At 50.8% G+C, this 21,254-nt stretch overlaps 9 protein-coding genes across 9 annotated transcripts; 3 read left to right on the forward strand and 6 right to left on the reverse strand.

Moving 5' to 3' along the window:
- Nucleotides 1-156: 156 nt before the first annotated feature.
- On the reverse strand, nucleotides 157-2,292 carry CCOS01_00458 (uncharacterized protein; the record flags this gene model as incomplete). The annotated part of the gene is made up of 1 exon (XM_060448655.1): nucleotides 157-2,292. The coding sequence occupies one exon, from the start codon at nucleotides 2,290-2,292 to the stop codon at nucleotides 157-159; it is 2,136 nt and encodes a 711-aa protein (XP_060320093.1).
- A 2,206-nt stretch (nucleotides 2,293-4,498) lies between these two features.
- Nucleotides 4,499-6,010, forward strand: CCOS01_00459 (uncharacterized protein; the record flags this gene model as incomplete). The annotated part of the gene is made up of 1 exon (XM_060448656.1): nucleotides 4,499-6,010. The coding sequence occupies one exon, from the start codon at nucleotides 4,499-4,501 to the stop codon at nucleotides 6,008-6,010; it is 1,512 nt and encodes a 503-aa protein (XP_060320094.1).
- A 264-nt stretch (nucleotides 6,011-6,274) lies between these two features.
- CCOS01_00460 (uncharacterized protein) lies at nucleotides 6,275-7,114 on the reverse strand (the record flags this gene model as incomplete). The annotated part of the gene is made up of 1 exon (XM_060448657.1): nucleotides 6,275-7,114. One exon carries the CDS (start codon nucleotides 7,112-7,114, stop codon nucleotides 6,275-6,277), a length of 840 nt encoding a protein of 279 aa, XP_060320095.1.
- A 1,363-nt stretch (nucleotides 7,115-8,477) lies between these two features.
- CCOS01_00461 (uncharacterized protein) lies at nucleotides 8,478-9,476 on the forward strand (the record flags this gene model as incomplete). The annotated part of the gene is made up of 1 exon (XM_060448658.1): nucleotides 8,478-9,476. One exon carries the CDS (start codon nucleotides 8,478-8,480, stop codon nucleotides 9,474-9,476), a length of 999 nt encoding a protein of 332 aa, XP_060320096.1.
- Nucleotides 9,477-10,415: 939 nt separating this feature from the next.
- CCOS01_00462 (uncharacterized protein) lies at nucleotides 10,416-11,786 on the reverse strand (the record flags this gene model as incomplete). The annotated part of the gene is made up of 1 exon (XM_060448659.1): nucleotides 10,416-11,786. One exon carries the CDS (start codon nucleotides 11,784-11,786, stop codon nucleotides 10,416-10,418), a length of 1,371 nt encoding a protein of 456 aa, XP_060320097.1.
- A 973-nt stretch (nucleotides 11,787-12,759) lies between these two features.
- On the reverse strand, nucleotides 12,760-13,388 carry CCOS01_00463 (uncharacterized protein; the record flags this gene model as incomplete). The annotated part of the gene is made up of 3 exons (XM_060448660.1): nucleotides 12,760-12,982; nucleotides 13,046-13,170; nucleotides 13,317-13,388. The coding sequence occupies 3 exons, from the start codon at nucleotides 13,386-13,388 to the stop codon at nucleotides 12,760-12,762; spliced, it is 420 nt and encodes a 139-aa protein (XP_060320098.1).
- Nucleotides 13,389-14,052: 664 nt separating this feature from the next.
- Nucleotides 14,053-15,750, reverse strand: CCOS01_00464 (uncharacterized protein; the record flags this gene model as incomplete). The annotated part of the gene is made up of 5 exons (XM_060448661.1): nucleotides 14,053-14,596; nucleotides 14,650-14,990; nucleotides 15,064-15,351; nucleotides 15,424-15,564; nucleotides 15,613-15,750. The coding sequence occupies 5 exons, from the start codon at nucleotides 15,748-15,750 to the stop codon at nucleotides 14,053-14,055; spliced, it is 1,452 nt and encodes a 483-aa protein (XP_060320099.1).
- Nucleotides 15,751-17,832: 2,082 nt separating this feature from the next.
- Nucleotides 17,833-18,507, forward strand: CCOS01_00465 (acetyltransferase; the record flags this gene model as incomplete). Its single annotated transcript, XM_060448662.1, has 1 exon — nucleotides 17,833-18,507. The coding sequence occupies one exon, from the start codon at nucleotides 17,833-17,835 to the stop codon at nucleotides 18,505-18,507; it is 675 nt and encodes a 224-aa protein (XP_060320100.1).
- A 294-nt stretch (nucleotides 18,508-18,801) lies between these two features.
- CCOS01_00466 (uncharacterized protein) lies at nucleotides 18,802-19,737 on the reverse strand (the record flags this gene model as incomplete). Its single annotated transcript, XM_060448663.1, has 1 exon — nucleotides 18,802-19,737. One exon carries the CDS (start codon nucleotides 19,735-19,737, stop codon nucleotides 18,802-18,804), a length of 936 nt encoding a protein of 311 aa, XP_060320101.1.
- Nucleotides 19,738-21,254: the final 1,517 nt, after the last annotated feature.

Below are 21,254 nucleotides of genomic sequence, written 5' to 3' on the forward strand. Positions count from 1 at the left end.
CGCAAGGATAGCAAGGTTGTAGGCAAGATCTAGAGTCAGGTCGCAACTCAGTGTACCACTAGCAACGTGGTGACCGATAGCCCCTTTCTCTTGGATAAATAGAAGGTCATTTCATACATGTATGCTGGAAGCGACTCTCGATATTATTGATGTATCCTAACCAGCTTTAACTGGACCCACACGCACCCGTCCACTCCTCCCTGAACGACTAACACAGACGAGGTTATTTGAGCCTCTTACCTCATTCTCGACATGGCCGTCGCTCGCTTCCGTCGCCCCCTCTAGAATCCACGCCGTCTCATCAGACACAATCTGCGCCACGCTCTGCCAATAGTTCCCTTGACTAGAGTACTGACTCTGTACCATGAAAACAAGTACCACGGCAAGACCACACGCCATGTTCAGAGCCATGACGCCAAAGATGATGAGCAGACCCCGAAGGCTTCTTGGCGTCATCACGCGCACCGAAGAAGTCAAGATGGCGTTGCCCTGGACGTCGAACTGCGGAAGGGCTTCGTTGATGATAGAGCCTGAGAGAGCCGTTAGAGTCGACTGCATCGCCACGCCGGGACGACTGGTGACGTTAAGGATGTCGGCGAAGATGGCCTGGTACTCGACGTGCGGCTTGATGGGAGAGTTCCCGCTGCCTTGGGGATCCATGAACAGGGAAAAATTGAATGTTCGCGGCGAGTTGTATAAGTCGTTGATGAGCTTGTTGGTTAGGTATTGCGTTGCGTTTAGGTGGTGAGGGTTTTGCACCGAGTCCACCGAAAAGATCCCGCGACTGTTGGTGCTTTTGCTGTGGGCTCCAACACCCATGAGTTTCTGAATTCTCTTTGTGTTCCAAGCCTTCGTCTCTGGAGTCCAAGTTACTTGCGACTCTTTCAGGTCCTTCTTGCTGGAAAGCTTGACTTCCGCAAAGTTGAAGGCTAACTGCTGGAAGCAGAGCGACATGTCCAGCCGCAACACGCCCGTCTCGATTCTTTCCCCTCCTTGAAGCCTTCCCCCAATGGGACGATTGTATGTGAGCCATTCATCATCAGTAGAAGTGACATTTGTCAGACCGAATGTCCCCGCCAGGACACGATTGCCCGGTCCTTTCCACAGATCATGGGTACCGTTATTTCTGAAAAATAGAAAGACCTGGGAGTACGCGGTGATGGGGTCTTCTGAGATGGTGTGGTTCTGAGCGCTCGGCCGCGCGGCTGTGCCATTGGGAATGCACAAGCTGTTCGTGAAGCCCTGCCGTGCTTGCGTTTCAGTGTATTGAAACTGAGATAGCGAGCAGTTGAAACCTGACGGAAAACAATCCCCGTTTTCACAGTTTTCTGGTGGTGATAGTCCCGCCTCGCGGAACATGGTCTCGTATGATAAAGTGCCCGCGACCTTTAGGTAGAAAGGGACAGTATCTGAGCCCGGTGCTGGAACAGTCACCGAGAGGAAGGCGGACACAGATGGACGGAGACATACAAAGCGCGACTCGAAGCCGTAAGCACCGCCGGTGTATTGACGCAGCGTCGACATTTGCGATGATGAGAGGGGCAAAAAGGTTCTTCTTACAATCCCGGTATCGCTGAACCTCGACTGATTATCTGTATATGTGTTTGCCTCTGATGGTAACTCGCCGAATGGCACATATGCTGTCGGACGACTGATCCAGTTGTTCATCTGTCGATTCAGGGAGATGACATCGTGGCTCATATGCACATCGAATGTCTTTGCTTTGGCATCGCCGACAAGATTATCCATACCCAGATCAGATACCAGAAGAGTCGACGAGAACTGAACAACAAACGTCGTGAGCAATAGCAGGATTGCTAACCCGGTCTGCAAGTATGCTTTTCGTGCAGACGTCATGAGCAACCAAGTCAATTGGAAAGGCCCCTCGTTTGTACACCGGATGATAGACATCTCAGCAACTCGAAAGAGAGCGACACCGTGCTTCTCTAGAACCACGCCCGCAAGGAGACTTGTGTATATGGACGCCTGTGCTGTGACTGCGATACGCAGTAGAACTGTTGACAGGGTGATGGCCTGAGTAATGTGTTGGTTGAGCATGATCCACCGCCACAGGGTCGCGGCTGTCTTGCCGTCTTGCGAGCCTTCGCCGGTCCATAGGAAGAGGAGGAAACCGAGGAGTGCGAGGACCAAGGCTGTGCCGCCGCCTACTGTTGCGAGACCTAGAGAGCCGAGACCATGTTGAAGACGGTGAGAGTAGCTTGGCGAGTGCTTGCTTTCTGAACTGTCGTGCTCCGGCTTGAGCTTGGGTTTCGAGGACTTGAAGCGTGTCATGCCTGATACGAAGCAACGTCCAGGGCTTGCTTCAACGGAAAATAAGAGGACTGTCAACGAAGTACATGGGTGAGGTAGCACAAGCTCACGAAGACACCTCCCGAATGCTCAAAGAGCAGAATACGATGCGCATCAAGTTGGCTTTAAGCTTATCCTCAGGACCGACTTGATCCCCAGAACACCTGGTCATTCCGCTCGCCAATCCCCAGGGGTAGCAGGAAACATGCATATTTCTAAACATCATCCCCCACGTCTAACACTGCATAGGCTGCAATTATACGAGCTATTGACCAATCTGCCTTGCCGGACTAGACAAGCTGTCACACATCGGCTCCGAGCAGTCGGTATCGACGTCAGTGCATTTAGGTTGGACGTCAGCGCATCACCCACAACTCTTTCACTCACCCGAGTCAAGATTGTGATGCATGAATACCAGGCGGGAGCGATGTGCCATCCCGTGGGGATGTTGGTTGTTGGATGACCTCTGTGCGAGGTGGATGCAGGGATGCTCCGGCAAGTCATGTCGCAGAGACCGAAAGAAGCTCGACATGCCTGCTCCGATCGCACACGCTAGGTCTTGAGTTGTGCCGCGCACGATAAGGCAACAATTGAATGTCGATGGGGGCACCAACAAGCAGACGGTGTAAGGAGATGCAGCCTATCAGATGCTGAAGCAGGCCTCTCGAGTGATTGAAGCTACTGGTGGAAATGAAAGGCAGAGTCACCTCGGTGAAACAAACAATAAAGAATGCGATAATACTGTCAAGCTTTGCAGCCACGCGTCCAGTATCGCTGGAGAACGGACGAGTTCGCTACCATCCATCTTTCTAGACGGGAATTGAACCATAATGACGTAAAGGTACAAAATATTGCTTCACATACATTTAGGGGATCACGATTAGCATCACGCTCACTAGGAATCAAGCAAACAGGCATAAAGGGCAAAAGGCAAAGAAAAAACAAAATGATGAGGTCGTACCCGGGTTCGAACCGGGGTTACCAGAAGTTTTGATGCAATCAAAATCTGGAGTGATAACCGCTACACTATACAACCTTGCTCAGAGTGGATTGTTCTGTGATTGGTCAAGTGATCTGTAGGCCTATACAGGCAATAGTCATCTGTGTGGAGTTGCCGTCTGGCAAGTGCCCCTTCACCTGAAAGTCAATGACGCGCGTGTAAAAAAAAACTATGAGTTGTCCTCATTGTGTTCAGCGTCTGACTCCGTACATAAGGCTATTCCTGTAGTGTTTAATATGCGTGTCTAGTTGTCCAAGTTCATATCATTGAGTTGCCTTGGCACTCACCTTCATCCAAATGGCCAAATTTCCAAGACGTGCTTCGCCATCAGATCAGATAGATGGAACACGCTTATGAAGAGGATCCGGCGAATCGCGGTGTTGTGTATGGTGCGAAATTTCATTTCTTTCATCCCCAGGAACTTACAATTCCATCCTGCAATATGTCCCAGGGGATAGTCTGTCTTGGCAACGCGATGCTCCGTGGCAGTGCGCCGATATTTGAGCCGCCTGGGACTTACTCTTGGCACCCAGTCCCGAGTGCGGTGTGTTCAACAAACTTGGCCGAAAGAGCGCTATACAGCAGAGGACGTGTTCGACCGTCGCCTCATTCCTACATGCGGCAATAGTGAGGCAACAATTTGACGGGAATTTCTGTTCATGTTGATCACGAGCGCCTCATAGCGACCAGAAATCCTTGAGGCTGCTCAGTTCCTCCCGAAATTCAATGACTCGAGCGCCTAACAACGCCCTCTCCACAAGCCCAGTGACGCGGATCACCCCTGATTCCAAGCCGAACTTTATCTGCAGAAAAGCTGGGAAACAATCTAAAAAGGTTTCTGCAACTTTATTGCAGTTGGCATGATGGGTCACTCTGCGGGCGAGCGTTTCGCTGCTGAACCCCTTTACCAATACCACCGCAGCAGTTCATCCGGTGTCCGGTGCTGCCGAGCTCGACGCGAGCGGATGCCTCCGTTACAACTTGCGGTACAACTGCCCGGCGGCGTGGTGCATCTAGACGATGCCAAGAAATCATGATTGAACGTTGGGAATTAGGGGGAATCGGAGTAGAGATGAGATATAAAGCAAAGCCCCAAATGCGTGGTTTTCGGGAAGCGATGTCCTCTAGAAGCCTCCAAGCTCTGCCAGTCTAACTTCAGTCTCTCCTTTTCTGCTGCATTCATTCACCATGGTCCGTCTTTTCAGCCTCGCCGCTTTCGCGACGGCATCACTCGCTTCGTGCACACAAGCCCAGGGTCTAGAGACCTGCCTCGAAACTGCCGGCCTCCTCACATCGTTCCCCGAGACCAACGCCTCGTTCCCGACCGATATCCTCCCGTGGCAGCGCCGCATCGCCCCCACTCCGGCCGGTGTCGCCTGGCCGCGCACCACCGATGAGGTCGCCGCCGCTCTCGCCTGTGCCCGGGAGGCAAAGGTTCTGGTCGCGGCCCGTGATGGCGGCCACTGCTACGGCTCCTACAGTCTGCCCAACGCGGGGCTCACCATCAACATGACTCACTTCCAGGAGACCAAGTATGATGAAGCCACCGGTCTGCTTACCTACGGCGGCGGCTCCCTTGTGAGCCCCGTCGTCAGCCAGCTCTGGAAGGAGCACGGCGCCCGTTTCCCTCACGTCCGCGCCAACATGGTCGGCCTGATCGGCTCTTCCATTGGAGGCGGCTTCGGCTCCCTGTCCCGCATGCTCGGAACCCCCATGGACTACCTCGAGGGCGCCACTTACATGCTCTATAACGGCACCATTGTTGAGACCTCCCGCACCAAGAACCCCGAGCTTTTCTGGGCCCTGCAAGGAGCCGGCAGCTCCTATGGTATCATCCTGAGCCTCACCACCAAGACCTGGAAGCCCACGTACCAGCAGGCCATCAACTACACCATCACTCTTACCGACAGCTCCCTCTCCGCCGGCGTCGACTCTCTCCTCGCCATCCAGGAGCACTACCTCTCCGGCCAGTGGCCCGACGAGCTCACCATGCGTTGGTCCTTGACCGCCCCTCCCTACACCGGCTCCGGCTTCTACTGGGGCAACCCCGAGGACTTTGACAAGCTCCTCGAGCCCCTCATGGCCAAGCTTCCTAACGGCACCCAGCTCACTCGCACCGTCCAGGACTTCTGGGCCGTCGAGAATGTCGCTACCCCCTCCATCGACATTCCCGTCGACACCTTCCCCCCTCGCAACTTCTACCTCCAGGCCCTCGTCCTCCGCGAGGACCAGCCCTTCACAAAGGCCTCTGCCACCGCCCTCTACAACTTCACCACCGTGGCCTTCAACCGCACCGACCTCACAAAGTTTGGCTTCATCGACCTCTGGGGCGGCAAGCCTACCAAGGCCCTCAAGGACGACGACACTTCCTTTGCCCACGCCAACAGCTTGTGGCTCATCCGCTGGGAGGGCCGTCTTGCCACCGGCTTGACCGAGTTCCCCGCCGACGGCCTGAGCTACATGCAGAACGGCTTCCAGCCCTTCAAGGACCAGCTCGCCGCCGAGGGCGTGCCCCTTCGTGGCTTCGTCAACTACCGCGATACGGCTCTGACCGTTGATCAGTGGAGCGAGCGCCTGTACGGCAAGAACTATGCCAAGTTGCAGGAGATCAAGGCCGTGTACGACCCCGAGGGCATGTTCACTGCCCACCCGCAGAGTATTCCTCTGCCTGGCCAGCAACCCCCTGCCGCCATCAACTAGACGAGATATTTGATCACTTGGAAGATGTGAAAGAGGCCTCTGGAGGCAACTGAAAAGTCTGTACATATCGACTGGAGCAGGACTGTTTCGAGTCCTCTCCAAATACACATATACTTGGAGCGGATTATAGAACCATTGATTCGTAGAAGAGGGGTGCTCACATAGCAAACTTGGTTGATTGAAACATCCAGTTCGAAGGTGCTCAGCCTCAGCCGCGTTATTTGTGCCCCGATACGCCTCAAGTTTTCTCCAACGGCAAAGCTCTCAAGCAGCCAGTTTCCCTCCGTCCAAGATCCTTCTCGCTGATTCCTTCACCGCGTTCATCGCCACAAGGTACAAACTCGGTCCCACACTGATCCTAGCTACCCCAATCTCACCCAGCTCCTTCGTTGACAACGAGTCCGCCCGATCCCCGAGCTTAACAGCAACCCGCCCTCCGAGCTCTTTCACGAGCACACGAACCTCCGACGTCCGCAGCCCGCGTCCCGAACCGCCCCAGAAAAACACAGTCGTCGCTCCGGCCTCCAGGTACGCCCGGCCCCGCTTCACGGCTTCCATCAGTACGCTCTCGTCGTCAGCCGCGCAATACGGCTCGAGGCGGAACACATCGCACCGGGCATTGAGGACAAAGTCAGGACACCCCGCCTCGCGAGCCGCCTCCAAGGCGCTCTTGAGGCGAGCGACTTGCGTTTCTACGCCGTAGAGGGACCCTTCGATGCCCTTCTCGAATCCGGCTGACGGAATGCTGTCCTCAATGTTGGCACCGCTAGCGCCTAACGTGACTACTTCTGTTACGACCTCGTCGATCAGATCTCCGTATCCGTCTTGGAGGTCGACGGAGAGTGGCAGGCCGGCGGCTTTAGCGGCGGGCGCGAGTTGGCCTATCGCGGCCATGTTTTGCTCTAGCTCGAGGTCCTCATCTTTGACGCCCACTGTTGCTGCGATGGCCCATGATGCGGTTGCAATGGCTTTCACGGGCTTTGAGTCGGTGGTGTTAAGCGAGATGATCGCGTTGAGGGAGGCTAGGTCCCAGACGTTGGCGAAGATGACTGGCGATGCGGGGACGTGCAGCTGCTTCAGCTCTTGGGCGAGTTGGTTGCTCATGTTGGGCAGTATGATGTCTTGTTTGGTGATCAGCTTCACGTATGGACAATGGGAGCAGGATTCTCTATACTCAAGTCTGTGAAGTTTCGATGTGACGTTCAGCCTGAACTTAAAGATGACTCCGAGAGGGATTCACTCGAAAGGCCCCAATGCGCTAATGACGAACGAAGGGCGTCGTCCCGACTCACAAACGCCCACTCCCGATGCAAGCCGCATGCCTGGATCCGATGTCGCAGCCAAGTCTTGCTTTAGGAGCCTCAATGGCATTCCCAGTAAAGTACCGGCTCTTCTTCACATTCTACGGTCTCAATGCCTTCTTTCTTCCATTAATTCCTTATTACGATATTTGCTTGGGGTAGAGCGCTGAGACACAGACAGGGGTTGCGGGTTGGCGAGCAAGCGCTCGATTTCGATTCAGCACCAGCCCAGGCTGGCAGCCCGAACGCCACGAGCTTCCAACAATTATTCAGAACCAATGCCGATTTCCACATGACATCATCTATCCACATCGATGAACGTACACTTACGACAGTATGACTGGCCCATTGCAAAGTCGCTACCTATTTCGAGGACTTGATGAGTACCTACTTAGGAGAGCTAGGTATTAACGCAGAAAGCCTTGAGTTTGCGGTGGACCAACTTGCGGGACAGTCAGTGCTCGTTTGCGGGTACTAGGAGCAAGGAAACAGGGAGGACTGATGGTCGTGGAGAACCAAACACAAGCTACAGCTACAGTCACAGCTATAGCTTCTCCGTGGAACTCACCAAGCTATAAGGTTAAGTAACTTTTAGCACATCTGGGACTCTCACTACTTCAATGTCATCGGATCTGATCATTAATGTTACCGATTGGTAATATTTCCGCGGATTTATCTATCCATGGGCCTAGTGCTTGGCTTATGCACTGGTGCTTGTTCCAACATGCACCCAAGATCCCAGCTGAATCCTTACTCCAACGTCAGCTTCCTAAGCGATTGCGCTATTCTTCTAGCCGACAACTTCTGCGGGCTAGACATGAACGATCACCAATCGCTTGTGCATGCTACTGCACCTCTTGGCTTCGTTATGGGGAGATCTTTATGGGCCACGTCGGACATAGACACCATGTAAAGCGGTGTTCCGCCTGCACGATCTCAGTAAGACGACAACTCCGGAGCTAATGAGAACCCTGTGTAAGATGCAGGAAGTTGGTAAGCCAGCGCATCCATTTAATTAGCCTGAGAAAGAATCTGCAAGGTTGATCATCATATTTAACTGTATGAATCCCGTATCAATCACCATACCAAGACCTCGTTCACTCTTTCCCATTGAGACTTCGTGGTACATCGCCTTCAAAGAGATACCCGTCAAAACCACAGCAAATATGCGGGGCTTAATTGCGTCGTCAATTCTTTACATTGCTCTAGCCGTAGGCCAGAGCCTGCCCTCACGTATTGCCTACCAATTCCCAGAAAAGCCCAACTGGATCGAAAACATCGCCGTCCGCAAAAATGGCAACCTCCTCCTACCTCTTCTTACCTCTCCCGAGCTTTACCAAGTCGCCAAACCGTGGGAGAAGTCACCATCAGCAGAGCTTGTCCACCGGTTCTCAGACCTAAATGGCCTTCTCGGCATCACTGAGACCTGCCCCGACACATTCGTGGTAGTTGGCGGTAACTTCTCAGGCATCGGTGTCAGCGTTCCCGGTACTTTTTCAGCGTGGGAGGTCAGCATCGCAGACAAGAAGACGACGGTGAACAAGATTGTCAACGTGCCAGAGGCGGCGTTCTTGAATGGCGTAGTCTCTCTGCCGTGGGATAGCAACATTGTTCTCGTTGCCGAGTCTGCGCTGGGCAAAGTGTACAGACTCGATGTCAAAGCCAAGAAATACGAGACCATCCTAGGCGGTCAAGATCTCGAGCCTGCAGCCGGAGCGGTGCCGGCCATTGGAGTCAACGGTGTGCGAATCCGCGGAGACTATCTGTACTGGAGCCACAGCTCCTTTAGAAAGGTCTTCCGGGTCAAGCTCGATCGCTCGGGTAGAGTTGCGGCGAAGGCCACTATCGACCAGATTGCCGATGTGAGCACCATCGCTGCATTTCTCGATGACTTTGCTTTCGATAAAAAGGGCGGTATCTGGGCAGTGACCAACATTGATGATAAGCTTGTTTACATCACCCCCGAGGGCAAGGGCACCGTCGTGGCCGGCTCAGAGACGGAACTGACTGTCGCTGGAGGAACCGCCACTGCATTCGGACGGAACGTCAAGGACAAGGGGATCTTGTATGTTGTTACTGGAGGGTCTCTTGCAGCGCCGCTCAATGGGTCGATCACGGAGCCTGGAAAGGTAGTAGCTTTTGATACACATAGCTATGGTCTGTAGAGACCGAATCGACATGCCATGAGTCTGTCTGAGTTCCGGATCTGGACGGGTTAGACGTAGGCAAGGGGTTCATGGACGGACAAAACTGTTAGAAGTATTTTATGCAGGAATTCAACAGAGTCACAGGACACGCAGATACAGAACTTCATATTCATCTTTGAGGCAAAGCACATGTCCTTTAATCAACTTCAAGTGGCTCAAGATGAGGAACGTTGGAAGGTAATATGACATACTCCAGGTACATCAGATATATCTCACGAAGTCGATAGGTCATCTTGTTGATTGATGATGTCCATCACTATGACGCTCCCTTCGACTTCAGTGAAGGTAGGCTGTAATTCTTTTCCGCGTGGCATCTAGATTTAGTAGCCTGAGTCTTACAATTGACCAAAGCTGCAGTGTGTGCGGCAACATCAGATGCGGGAGTCAGGATGTACTCAACCTTATATCCTGGTTTCGATATAGGTGATCGAAATCGGATGCGTCGAGTGTTATATCCGCCTGGTGCTGACACCAAGATTGACTACATGCGAGATCCCGCAATCCGAAAGCGAAATCTCTGATCTGCATGCCGGCAATTCCGCTAGCCCTGTCCATGTCACACGATCCCCCACGTTCACCTGCTGGCTCGTGGCGATCATTGCATCCCTTCAGCACGTGCTCCACCGGACTCGAGATCATTCAGTGATTGTGGCAGTCTTGAGATGATTTTACTATATAGACATCACCATTTTGCAATTGAGGAGCAAATGAATGACACATTCTTCTCTTCAGGTAGTTGCACACGACGGCATGTTTAGGGATGAAAGACAAATGCACTTGACATCAGAACTAACACGCGATTTGATGTTGCTATAATCGAACCTCATTGCATTCGAAGATGATACTCTATGATTACACGGGTATTATGTACAAATTCAGAAGCTAAGCCTCGAAAAGCTAGTGCTCTCTGCACCACGCAGGCTCCTGGAACTTGAAGAGAGGTCCGAGATAGGCCTCGGGCATCACAAGACCACCGTTCATCCAGTCACAAAGAGTGCCCCACGATTTGTCGTTGTCACAATTGGTGAACTGCTTGTTAGCCGTCCTGGACTTGGTGACGGTGTCTTGATCAACGTAATCCCACTCGCAAAATCCGTGCGACGCCAGGCAAGTCACTTTCGTTTTTCCGTCAAAGCTCGGATCTTTGCCCTGGCAATCCTCCACCTTAAAAATCTCACTGAGGTTCGCCCAGTTCTTGTCATGGATCTTGTTGAGCACATCGACATAGTCGTTCTTCCAGTCCTTCGGGTTGTGCAGCGCGTACGAGTCGCCCGTATCCGGGTCGATCCAGAATTGGTAGCAATTACCCGCGGGACCAAGACCAGGGCATGAGACGGCGCCGTTGGTGTCGGGTGCGTAGTTGAGGGCATTGACGCCGGTCGAGCGAGTGGAAACAATGCCGTTGGCCTTGAGAGATAGAGAAAGGATATAGAGTTGCAGATCGTGGTAGAGCTCGGTGGATTGGAGATTCAAGCTGGCCACAGCACGCTGGCTGAAGCCACCAGGCTCCGTTGCGGCCAGGAACAGGGTGCTGTTGCCCTGAAGCTCCTTCAAGGCGCCTTCGAGGCTACCTTGGTAGTCAATGATAAGCTGAGCAAGGCTGCTCCCGATCTCACCGAGAGTGATGAATCGCGAGTTGGAAGAGCCTGCCACTGAGGACATGAAGAAAGAGCTCATTCCTGTGACAACAGCCATGCCCGTGGCGACTCCAGCCAGGAGGGGATTGGCAAAGGCACCAACAGCGGCCATCCAGAATCCGCCAGAGATCGAAGTCCACAATAGGTTGCTTGGAACTTCAGGGTCGGTAGATGGGGATACGGTGGCAACGATGTCCCCGATCGTATCCGCAGCGAGGGTGTGGCCATTCCAAAGAGCCTCCGAGAACTGATTGAAAAACTGAGAAATGGCGTAGATGTTCCAAAGAGTGTAGAATTGTTGGGGCGAAGAGTAGGCGGCGTCGACACCGGCAGTTTCAAAGGCTGCACACGTATCGCGAGTGAGGGTATCGCAAGTTCGACCACCGTAGCCGTTGAAAGCCAAGAAACACTGGGCGAATCCCAGGTTGTCGCAGTCGGCCTTGGTGCCGTTCTCAGCCAGCCATTTGGTGATGTAGTCTGACACGTTCAACTGAGCCCAGCACTCGGGCTTAAGTCCTGTTTCCGATCCCGGAGAGCAGTCAAAAGCGCGGGCTGCGATGGCGGTTTCCGGAGGGGAGCCAAGCACAGCGGTGCTCAGAAGCCCGAAGGAAAAGAACAGACGAGCCGCCATTGTCGATAGCAACAGCTCGAAAATGGACAAGAACAAATGAGTGTATAGCTGAATCAAGCTTAATGTCTTGAATCACCAAAGCATCGTCTTTACGGCCGGGCACTCCTTGGACTATGTACTCGATCGCATTGTGCAATCAAGAAACCGAATCGCATTAGGTGAGTCTATTACAATATCTACGGAGAGATCGGACTTTGTTAGTGTTGACTCGAGGCCGTCATCAAAAATGCTGTAGATCTCCTTACTCAGCGTGTAGTTGAAGACTGATCGGCACTCTCAGCGCGTTTTTTATATGAAGGAGCAGAATTAACTTTGTTTAAAGTGCCTTGACCACCCACTCCCTGATATAAGTATGGGGCTGAACTAGGTCATTGACTCAAAGTATCACCGCCATCATTCCGGCGCCACCGAGAACGACGACAACTGATTTATGTGCTGGGAAGAGATCCCGATCGGTTCTTCTTGTCGGTCTCGATAAGGTCAAGTGAGTTGATGGATGTGATCCAGTGCTATCGCTTGACTAGCTTTTCGGGACGTGGGTTGGAAGAAATTGTTATTCATCACTCCATCGGGTCCAGCAGTTAAACATTGCAACAAATCCTGAAAGAATCTCTGTAGATTCCGTAAGATATATATTGGTTAAACACCTGGGCTGAGATATGTCAATCTTTGGTAGTTATATTATGTGGCGTTTGGAGTTTACCCCAGTCATCAAGTTATCAGTCGATCCCGACAACGACTTAAAGACAGCACATGAGACAGAATACGACACAATATACTTACCAGTTGAATTGTGATGGAAACTGACACTTCCAATCTGCAAGTTATTGTCGCTGGGACCGGGATACCTCCAGTTTTCCACGCTTACCCACACACGTCAATATGTGCCGATGCCAGCTGAAGCCAAACCCACAAGCACCTCCAAATCACGAGGAGTATATTGGCCCCAGAGAAATACAATCCCATTCAAACTCTATGTAGTCGGCTGCGTATATCTAGAAGGCAATTCCATGGCTGGTTGAGTCTGATAACCCTCAGTGATGGGATCACTCCTGCCAGCCTGCCGGGTAAGGACTTCTCTCTCATGCTGAACCAAAGCAGATGAAAGACACCAGTAGGATGCGCAGCAGTCTCTCGCATCGGTACCTTTGATGCCATAGCGCTTGCGAATCTCAAAGCGCTTCTTCATGACATACCTGGAATGCATTGTTAGTAACTGGTAGGTGGAAAGTCGTCAAGTCGTGACTCAGCCGACTTACATCCAACCAAAGCCTGTAAGATATGTGACTCCCATCATCAAAAGGCAATCGCGGTTGATATGTCTGTAATTCTTCATTGAAGGCTCCTTGATTCGATGGGAGGTCTGTCCAAGCACTTTAGAGATCTGTCAGTAAAACAATGACCGCCACGATCAGAGGGTGGCATACGAAGACATGGCACGAAGGTGCTCAGGAGGCAAAGCTCGCAGGATGCACAGCATCCGCACAGGCCATGATGCCAACCATCGCTTTGGGTAAGTTCGCCATCTACCTGCCCACTCAAGTTGTCATGGTCCTTGATCTGTTGGGCGGCATCCTCTCTTCGAGTCTGGGAACGAGGCATTCGTGCCCAAAGTTCAAACGCTAAAAGCAGGTCTAGAGGCTAGAGACAGAAAGGCAAAAACAAAGTGTGGATGAATGTGAAATGAAAGAAGCTTAATCCGGGACTCGGCAATGCAGGTATTAACTCAATTCAAATCGACGTCCACGCGTCCTCGGCGTTTGCTCTTGGTAGAACCATTTGCCCCCTTCGAAAGAGTATGATGTCGGGAGTCAAGGCAGTGCCGCGTTACGCCAAGTAGACGGCACGTCGTTCCCGGATATTCTGCCTCAGCAGTCTTGGCCTGCATGCATGGCCTGTGTGGACCGACGTAATGCTTGGTGGAGTTTCTGCCCCGATTGAGCGTCAGCCATTGAATCCCTGAGCAGCGGTTCTCCAGATTACACCACCCAATCAGTGAGACTGAAGTGTGAGTTGGTGAGGCGAACAGACCATCGCGCTTGTAACCTGGTTGATTGTTTGGACGATTACCATTGAATGGCACGTTCACTTATCAGACCTTCGACTGGCGCATTTCGGAAATGCAGCGCTGAGTAGAGCTAGAATCCATCTTGAAGAATCCGCGATTCTGATAAGATCCTGCAGTTTATACTATGTACAAGAAAATTATTTGCTCCTTCGGCGAGATGCCTGTTGGCCATATCTCGATAGACGTGGAGTCTGCCCCTTACCACGGCCACCACCAGGGGTTGGATCGTTTCACAACCCAAACGCCACGTTCAATAGTGTTGATGACAATGTAGCCACTTTTGAAGTACGGATAATGGCTCCAAGTACCAGTGTAGTTGTTTGCTCCACCGCCAGGCTCATTATCATCTTCTGGGAAGATATCAAAGTAGGCAATCTCCTTGACGTTCTTGGCTGTGGGATCCCATCGAATGGATGAGATGTCCAGGATACGAAGCCCAGCACCATAGTTGCTCTGGTACGCCAGACCGCGGTGGATGAATTGGTTGTGGTCGACACTCCGCATAGTACCCTTGAAAATGCCAGAGTTCTTGGGTTTCTCAAGGGATCTGATGTCCCAGAAGTAGGTCACAGGGAAACCGTCAGCCGCCGGGCCAGTCTTGTTCCTCTCGTCAATCTCGTCGTCCAAAACCAAGAAGTCCTGCCAGTTGGGGTCAATAACCCAGCCCTGGTGAGTGTAGGTCGCACCCTCGTAAGTTGTACGAGAGATGATGTTGGTGCTGTTCTTCTCGGTCACATCGTAGCTTGAGAGCTTGTCAGAAAAGAGCGTAAAACAAGTCGGCGTCAAAGGACTCACATGGTCAAGGTATCTTCGTTGTAGCCATAGCAGATGTCGCGGCCCCAGTACTTGACATCAGGTCCACGGTACACGATGCACTGCGCGTCATGAACATAGCCATCGCCAGCCGCGCAACCCAGGTAGAGAGGGTTGTTGATGTCGGCGAGATCGAGGAACTGCAGGCCAGAGTCGCAGGGAAGATTGCGACGAGGCTGAGCGCCGACGGCAACGGCATATCCCTTTTCCTCGTTGACAACGACGTTGTGGCTGCGACCAAGGGGTAAAGCTTCGGTCCAATGAGCCGTCAAATCCTTCTCATTGGAGAAGACAACGGGGTTCTTGGGGTCAATGTCGAGAAGCTGAAGCGGTATTAGTCCGTAGCTCACCTATACATATGCTTGACACGAAAAATTCCCCGCAGGTCTGACATACCTTGCGCAAGTCAAAGAATTGGATTCCATGACCAGGCGCCTCGCTACCGACGACGAGATAGTTCTTGTAAGCTTTGATCTCACGCCATCTGCTTGGCTCGGAGAAGTACGGTAATTTTCCGAGATATATCAGTTTGCCCTGCTTCGAGACTTCGGCAAAAGCGGTGCCATCGAGCTGTCCAATGGCAGAGAACTCCCGGCCGTTTGGTGCCGTCCATCCCCACGACCCGGAACCTCTACCGGTTGAGTTGCCAAACGCTGCGTGAGGTTGAAAGTCATAGAGGTCGAGCTGTCATTTGTGAGCGAAACTCTCTGGCTCCTAGGACGACGAGGTCGATCCCATTTTCAACCATCAACTTACATCCTTGCATCGGAACGTCTGAAGAGGGTCGCCCTTGACGAGCTCTACCTTGCCATCCTTGCATGCGAGATAGTCTTTGACGCGACCCGTCCACTGAGTCGAATCGAACTTTCCTTCGGCCTCGGCTTGTTCCCATTGGGCCTGGTTCTGTCAGACTTGATGCTGCTTGGAGACTAAGTTCAGACCTACGATCTTGTGCTCCATGCTCTCTTGATGAGCCGCGCCGGTATCATACCAGGCTGACAGCTCGGCGCTGGGCTCCAGCTCTCTGGCAATGGAGACGCCAGAGAAGGCGCCAATGGCGACAAGTAGCGCGTTGGACTTCATGTTGGCGACTGATTCTCTACCAACACAACTGGAGGGGAAACTTCCGCCGCAGAGATTGAATGCCAGATGTGGTCCGGGGTGAGAAGTTTATTCCGCAAGTGGAAGGCCTGTCGTCAGCATTTATAGCACCGAGAATGTGGTCCGTCCTTCCATCTTCCCAGCCAAGCGACGCCATGTTACTTGGATGTCACAAAAGTCCCAGGAAATGAATTTCACGGCTAGGTAGCTGCAGAATACTTCATTTCGCTCGCTCACTCATCGGCCAGTATTCTGCACGATCTGCATAAGCCAAGCCATGACGAAAATACCGTTCGAATAAGACCATCGCTTAGGGGTTCGGTCCTCAGGCACTGAACGTGGACCCCTCTCTGGCGATGGATGTTGTAAGACGGACAATTGATGAGCCTGGTCCTTCGATATGGAATAGGCAGGTCGGAAGGATGTCGCAAATTCTTGGCACTATTGGTCAACGTCACCAAGGTTATTCATCGCTGCAATGCTAAAGTTCTTCTTTTCGGTTGCGCCTATGCCTCTACTATCCGTCGGGCCATCTCTGCTACTCCGCATCGCCCGGCGTCTCATAGGCTGCGTGAGCTCGCCAAGACAGAGTGCTGCAGATGGCAATGATACCATTCAGAGGCCATGTAACCGTCCGCTTGGTATGCCGGGGCATTTTTCCTCCAGTTTTCCATTACAACTCGCCTATCTAAAGATTGCAACGTTGAAGCATTGAATACGCCCACGCAAGAGAAGGGATGAACAACACTTTAAAAAGCATAGCTCTGAGGTGACCGGGACCAGCTCCGGGATATATCAGTCCCGGTGGGATGCTAGTAATCGCAGCGCGGTTCGTACCGATGTCGTGCTTAGGGCTTTTAGGCCGATCAAGCCGATCAGTACATCGCTTTTAAGCTTGGATTTAGTGTTCCGAACCTCCCGCAACTAACGACCCACTAGTCCATACCCTTTGAGGCAGGCGTGGAACTACTCGGGTTGTGTTTGCATTAGTTTGGGAGAGCTTGCATGCGAGTGGTATTTAATGTGAAAGCTGTTTCTTTGAGTTTATGTACAGTAGGTGATGGTGACCACAATTATGGAGCAATAAGATATTTCTGTCGGGAGCAGGCTTGCCCGTAATCGGGGCCCGACTGTTCCTTCCGAAGTCAAGAGGCCGGGGTGGAAGTCCGGCAAGGCACAACCCCTCATCTACCCTTGTGTTAACCCAGGTCAAAGGTTTTATCTTTCAGGCTCATGTAAGTAACAAAAGAGCGGTGCCTTGTCTTACATAACAAAAGCAGAAAGAGCGTTGTCCTCATGGCAGTTACGTCGGGAGCTTCCTTGAAATTCACACTTTTGCTTCACAAGCCGTAGGTCACCACTAAAAACTTAGGGCCGTCAACTTCAGTCCGAATCAACATATATAGTGCTGGAAGTCCTCATCAGGCAATGCCGTTTCACGTCTGGGTGCCCCCAAGTTGTCACCCCACCCCGAGGATTGCCGACTTCTCCGCAACCTCCACCACACCACCCAGGAGGCAACTTAACCCACGCTTTCTTTCATCCCTGCATCTGACATGGGCAGAGTGCCAGAGTGGTTAATGGGTATGACTCGAATTAAACTCGCAATCATATGGCTTCGGCCGCATGAGTTCAAATCTCATCTCTGTCGTGAAGATATCCCTTTTGCTTTTGTTGTGGTTGTGCATGAGAGTTGCAGGCAGGACGTAGCCCCCGCACTTGCTAAGTCTTTTTAGTGAGTAGGGAATTGATGGAGTGATTATGAAAGACATAAGACAAAGTTATGCAAGTACCCATGCTCTCCTCATGAAGCAAAAGTATAGCCACAGAAACGGTCATCCAACCCGCCAGCGCGATACTCAAAGAGGCAATTGATTGCGCCGCTCCTTTCAACAACTGTGCGTAAAGTCAAAGAGGAGGAGACACAAAGACTGGCTTTCTCTCTCTACAACTAAAAGCCATTGAGGTTGTTGATGAGTAGAAAACGCCTGCACAGTGAATCGCAAGGATTTCCGACTAGAGAAGCAGTTCACAACCAGCAACTGCCATTCAACCCTTCCCAACATGCCCGTCAAACTTCGCACCGCCATCCCAGCAGACGGCCCGGCCCTCGCATCCATCTACCTCTCCGCCTTTCATGACAACCCGGTTTCCATAACATGCTTCCCTGCAACCACGCAAGTCCGCGACTTCCTCGCCAAATCTTTTGCGGAAGAGATAAGCGAACCTCGATCTCAGTGGCTCATCATCACTGATCCAGACTACGAGGACCCCGACCTACCCATCGCTTGCGCAAAGTGGGTTCGCCCAGCAGGACCCAATGAGACAAACGTCGAGCCGCCGCCTCCAGCAGACGTCTGGCCGAAAGAAGGAAATCCAGAGTTTGCGAACCACTTCTTTGGCTCCATTGGCAGGAAGCACGCTGAGATTATGGGCGAAACCAGACACTGGTACCTTGAGCTTATCATTTGCCGGACAGAGCACCAGGGGAAAGGCGCAGCCAGTCCACTTCTGAGATGGGGCGTCGAGAGGGCAGACGAGGAAAGAAAGTTGGCGTTTTTGGAGGCTGTGCCTCTAGCGAAGGGAATCTACGAAAAGTATGGATTTCAATCATTATATCGCCTGGACTTTACGACCCCCAGCTCGGGTGTTTTGTCACAGGACTTTATGCTACGGAAAGGCAAGGCGGAAGAGGATTATGAGTCGGTGTTAAAGAGGTTCAATGCATCGTCATCATAGCGTAGCCGAGCAAAGAAATCTGATGAATCCGGGTTATTACAGCCGACACGCATCATGCGCACAGCCATACGGCAAGAACGAATTTTGAGAGATAGTCTCAGCCTATATACTTAAAAGACTAGAGCTAGAAAAGAGTTGATATCTCTCATTGCACCACTGACTTGAAGCATGGTAGACTTACATGACGTGAGTTTCAGAAACACCACATGTTATTTGGCCAAACTCATGCTAGCGCAAATCCAACAACGGGATGGATGAGCCAACAATAGTTCCCAAGGCTTGGAAAGACCTCATTCACAGAGGCACGCCAGATCCCAAACCCTGAGCCAGCGCCAGCAAGTTCGAGACGGTCCCGACACTGGCCGGCTCCCGCGTGAAGCTCTCATTGTACCCCCACTGTGTGATGTACAGGCTATGTACACCCTGCGCAACAATAGCATTGATGTCCGCCTGGAGAGTCGCCAAAGGCGCAGGTTGATAGGGCTGCCAATCGTCATAAAAGTCGTGTACTAAGACCGCAGATTTGGCTCTCTGTGTAGCGTCCGTCGGCAGCGAGCTCAACGACGCGGGAGTAAACGGCGTATACGTGTTTCTCGGACACCGATCCTGTGGCGCATCGGGGTCGGCCGTGTAGCACGTCTCCAGCGAAAGGATGGCATCGGCCACGGTATATAGCGAAGAGCTGGCGGGATTTACGGCCACACCAGGATTGAGAACCACTACATCGGTAGCGGACTTGGCATAGTTGGTGATATCAGTGTAGTACTGAAGCTGGGCGGGAGCGGTGTTGACCTCGTCAAAGAAGATACCGTCCACGTGAATGTCCCAAGAGTTGCCGTCCCAACCGTTGGTAGTATCCCACGCGGCGTAGGTGTCGACCCCTTGCTTGACGACGGCGATGTCCTGGGGCTGGGCTTGTACTGTACCGAGGGTCGAGATGTAGCCCAAGGTCACAGTGTTGGGACGGTTGTTAATTTGGCCAATCCACTGGGCCCAGTCAATCTTGATGCCATCCTCAAAAGCAAAGGGAGGGCCGCTATTGGGATTGATGATGACGTTGAATGTCAAATCCGGGTGAGCGTCGATGGCAGCAATAGCTGCTTGCCAGTCCACGGTCCCATCGTAAGGCTTCTGGAGATCGTTGATAGGGTAGATATAAAGTGGCAACAGAATGTCGACCGCGGCAGCTGCTGTACCTAGGAGGCACGCGATTGATGAAAGAGGCTTCATGATGTTAGTTGTTGTTTGCGGTGGAACTTTGGAACGGGACTGGAGTTGATAGTCAAAACCACGCTAGATAATTCTCCCATACGGGATATTCTGATCAACTGTTCTTATACGCAAGGCAACTTATGCCAAGCCAGGCAGACTGGGCTGGGGCATTGGCGATCTACCCCGGTCTCCGCACCCCTCGCCTAGTTGTCTAAGACTTTCGACTTGGCATACACCGTGGCGAACCTGTCACGAGAATAACAGACCGGTCTGGATGAGCAACAGGGAGAAAAATGTCTCTGTTTTCAATTTTGAAATGTCATTGTACTACGGAAAAGTGTAGAAGAATGGGTAGGATCTCGACATGATGACGGTTCAGATCGGAAAAGCCCCGGTTGGTGATCTCGGACTCTAGGCAGCAGGCTGACAATGATCGTTGAAGGATATGGCTAGATATAGCATGCTGTGCACTCTTGTTCGGAAGGTCTCGCCAGATAAGGATCAATACCCAGAACGCTAACCTGGTTGAGTTGCGCCATCCACTTCAGTCTGACATATCGGCTAACCGGGAGTGATTTTTCAAGCCGTCTTTCCGTGGGTAGAGATCCTAAACATCACCTTTCCGCCCTAAAATACTTGCCCATTGTCATAAAGTCACTATAGGGGTATCGACGTATATAAAGAGAACGATTATCTATTAAAAATAGGAAATAAGTATAAAGCTCGCTCTAATATAAAGAATATAAGCGAAGTAGGCCTTAGTAATTATATAACTAAGGTTATATAACGTATAATAAGGTTATAAATAGTTAAAATTATTATAATATACCCCCTTAAATAAATATATATTTAAAAAAAGCGTACCTAACTACTTATATTATTATAAAAAGGTTTATTAAAAATAGAAAACTAAATACTAATATATAAGAATCTATTTATAAAAAAAATTATAAAAAAAATTGGTTTATATATAGAGTTATAAGTAAGGGGTAAATTAGCTATAAATTGACCTCCGTATTCGTTATTATAAATAATTTTAAAGCTATATTATTAATAAAAAATATAACTAAAAAACGGCCTCTTATTAACTAAATAATTAACTTATAGGTTAAGGGTAATAAATATATAAATTTCTTATTACTATTTATAATACTAACTTTCCTTCTCTTTTTAACTTATACTTATATTATTACTATATATATATACCCTTACTTTTTATTTTTATACCCGTATTTTTATATATATATATTATTAAAAAAAGGATCTTAGTTAATAATATCGTTTTATTTAAATATTATTAAAATAATTAATTAAAAACCGTATTTATATTATTATAGTGCGGGAAACTAAAAAGTATAAGTATAAAGCTACGGTTTTAAAAAAAAGTAGCGGCTCTCTTAACCTCCCTTACGAGCCTAAAATAAGTAAATAATATTCCCTTATTTTATATTTTAGTTATAAAATAGCCTCGTTTATTTAATATTAATTTAATTATTTTATTTAATAAATAGCGGTTTTATAATTAAACGAGTTAT

The sequence above is a fragment of the Colletotrichum costaricense genome (genome assembly GCF_030867565.1).
Source record: "Colletotrichum costaricense strain IMI 309622 chromosome Unknown Scaffold_1.1, whole genome shotgun sequence".
Classification (NCBI taxonomy): domain Eukaryota; kingdom Fungi; phylum Ascomycota; class Sordariomycetes; order Glomerellales; family Glomerellaceae; genus Colletotrichum; species Colletotrichum costaricense.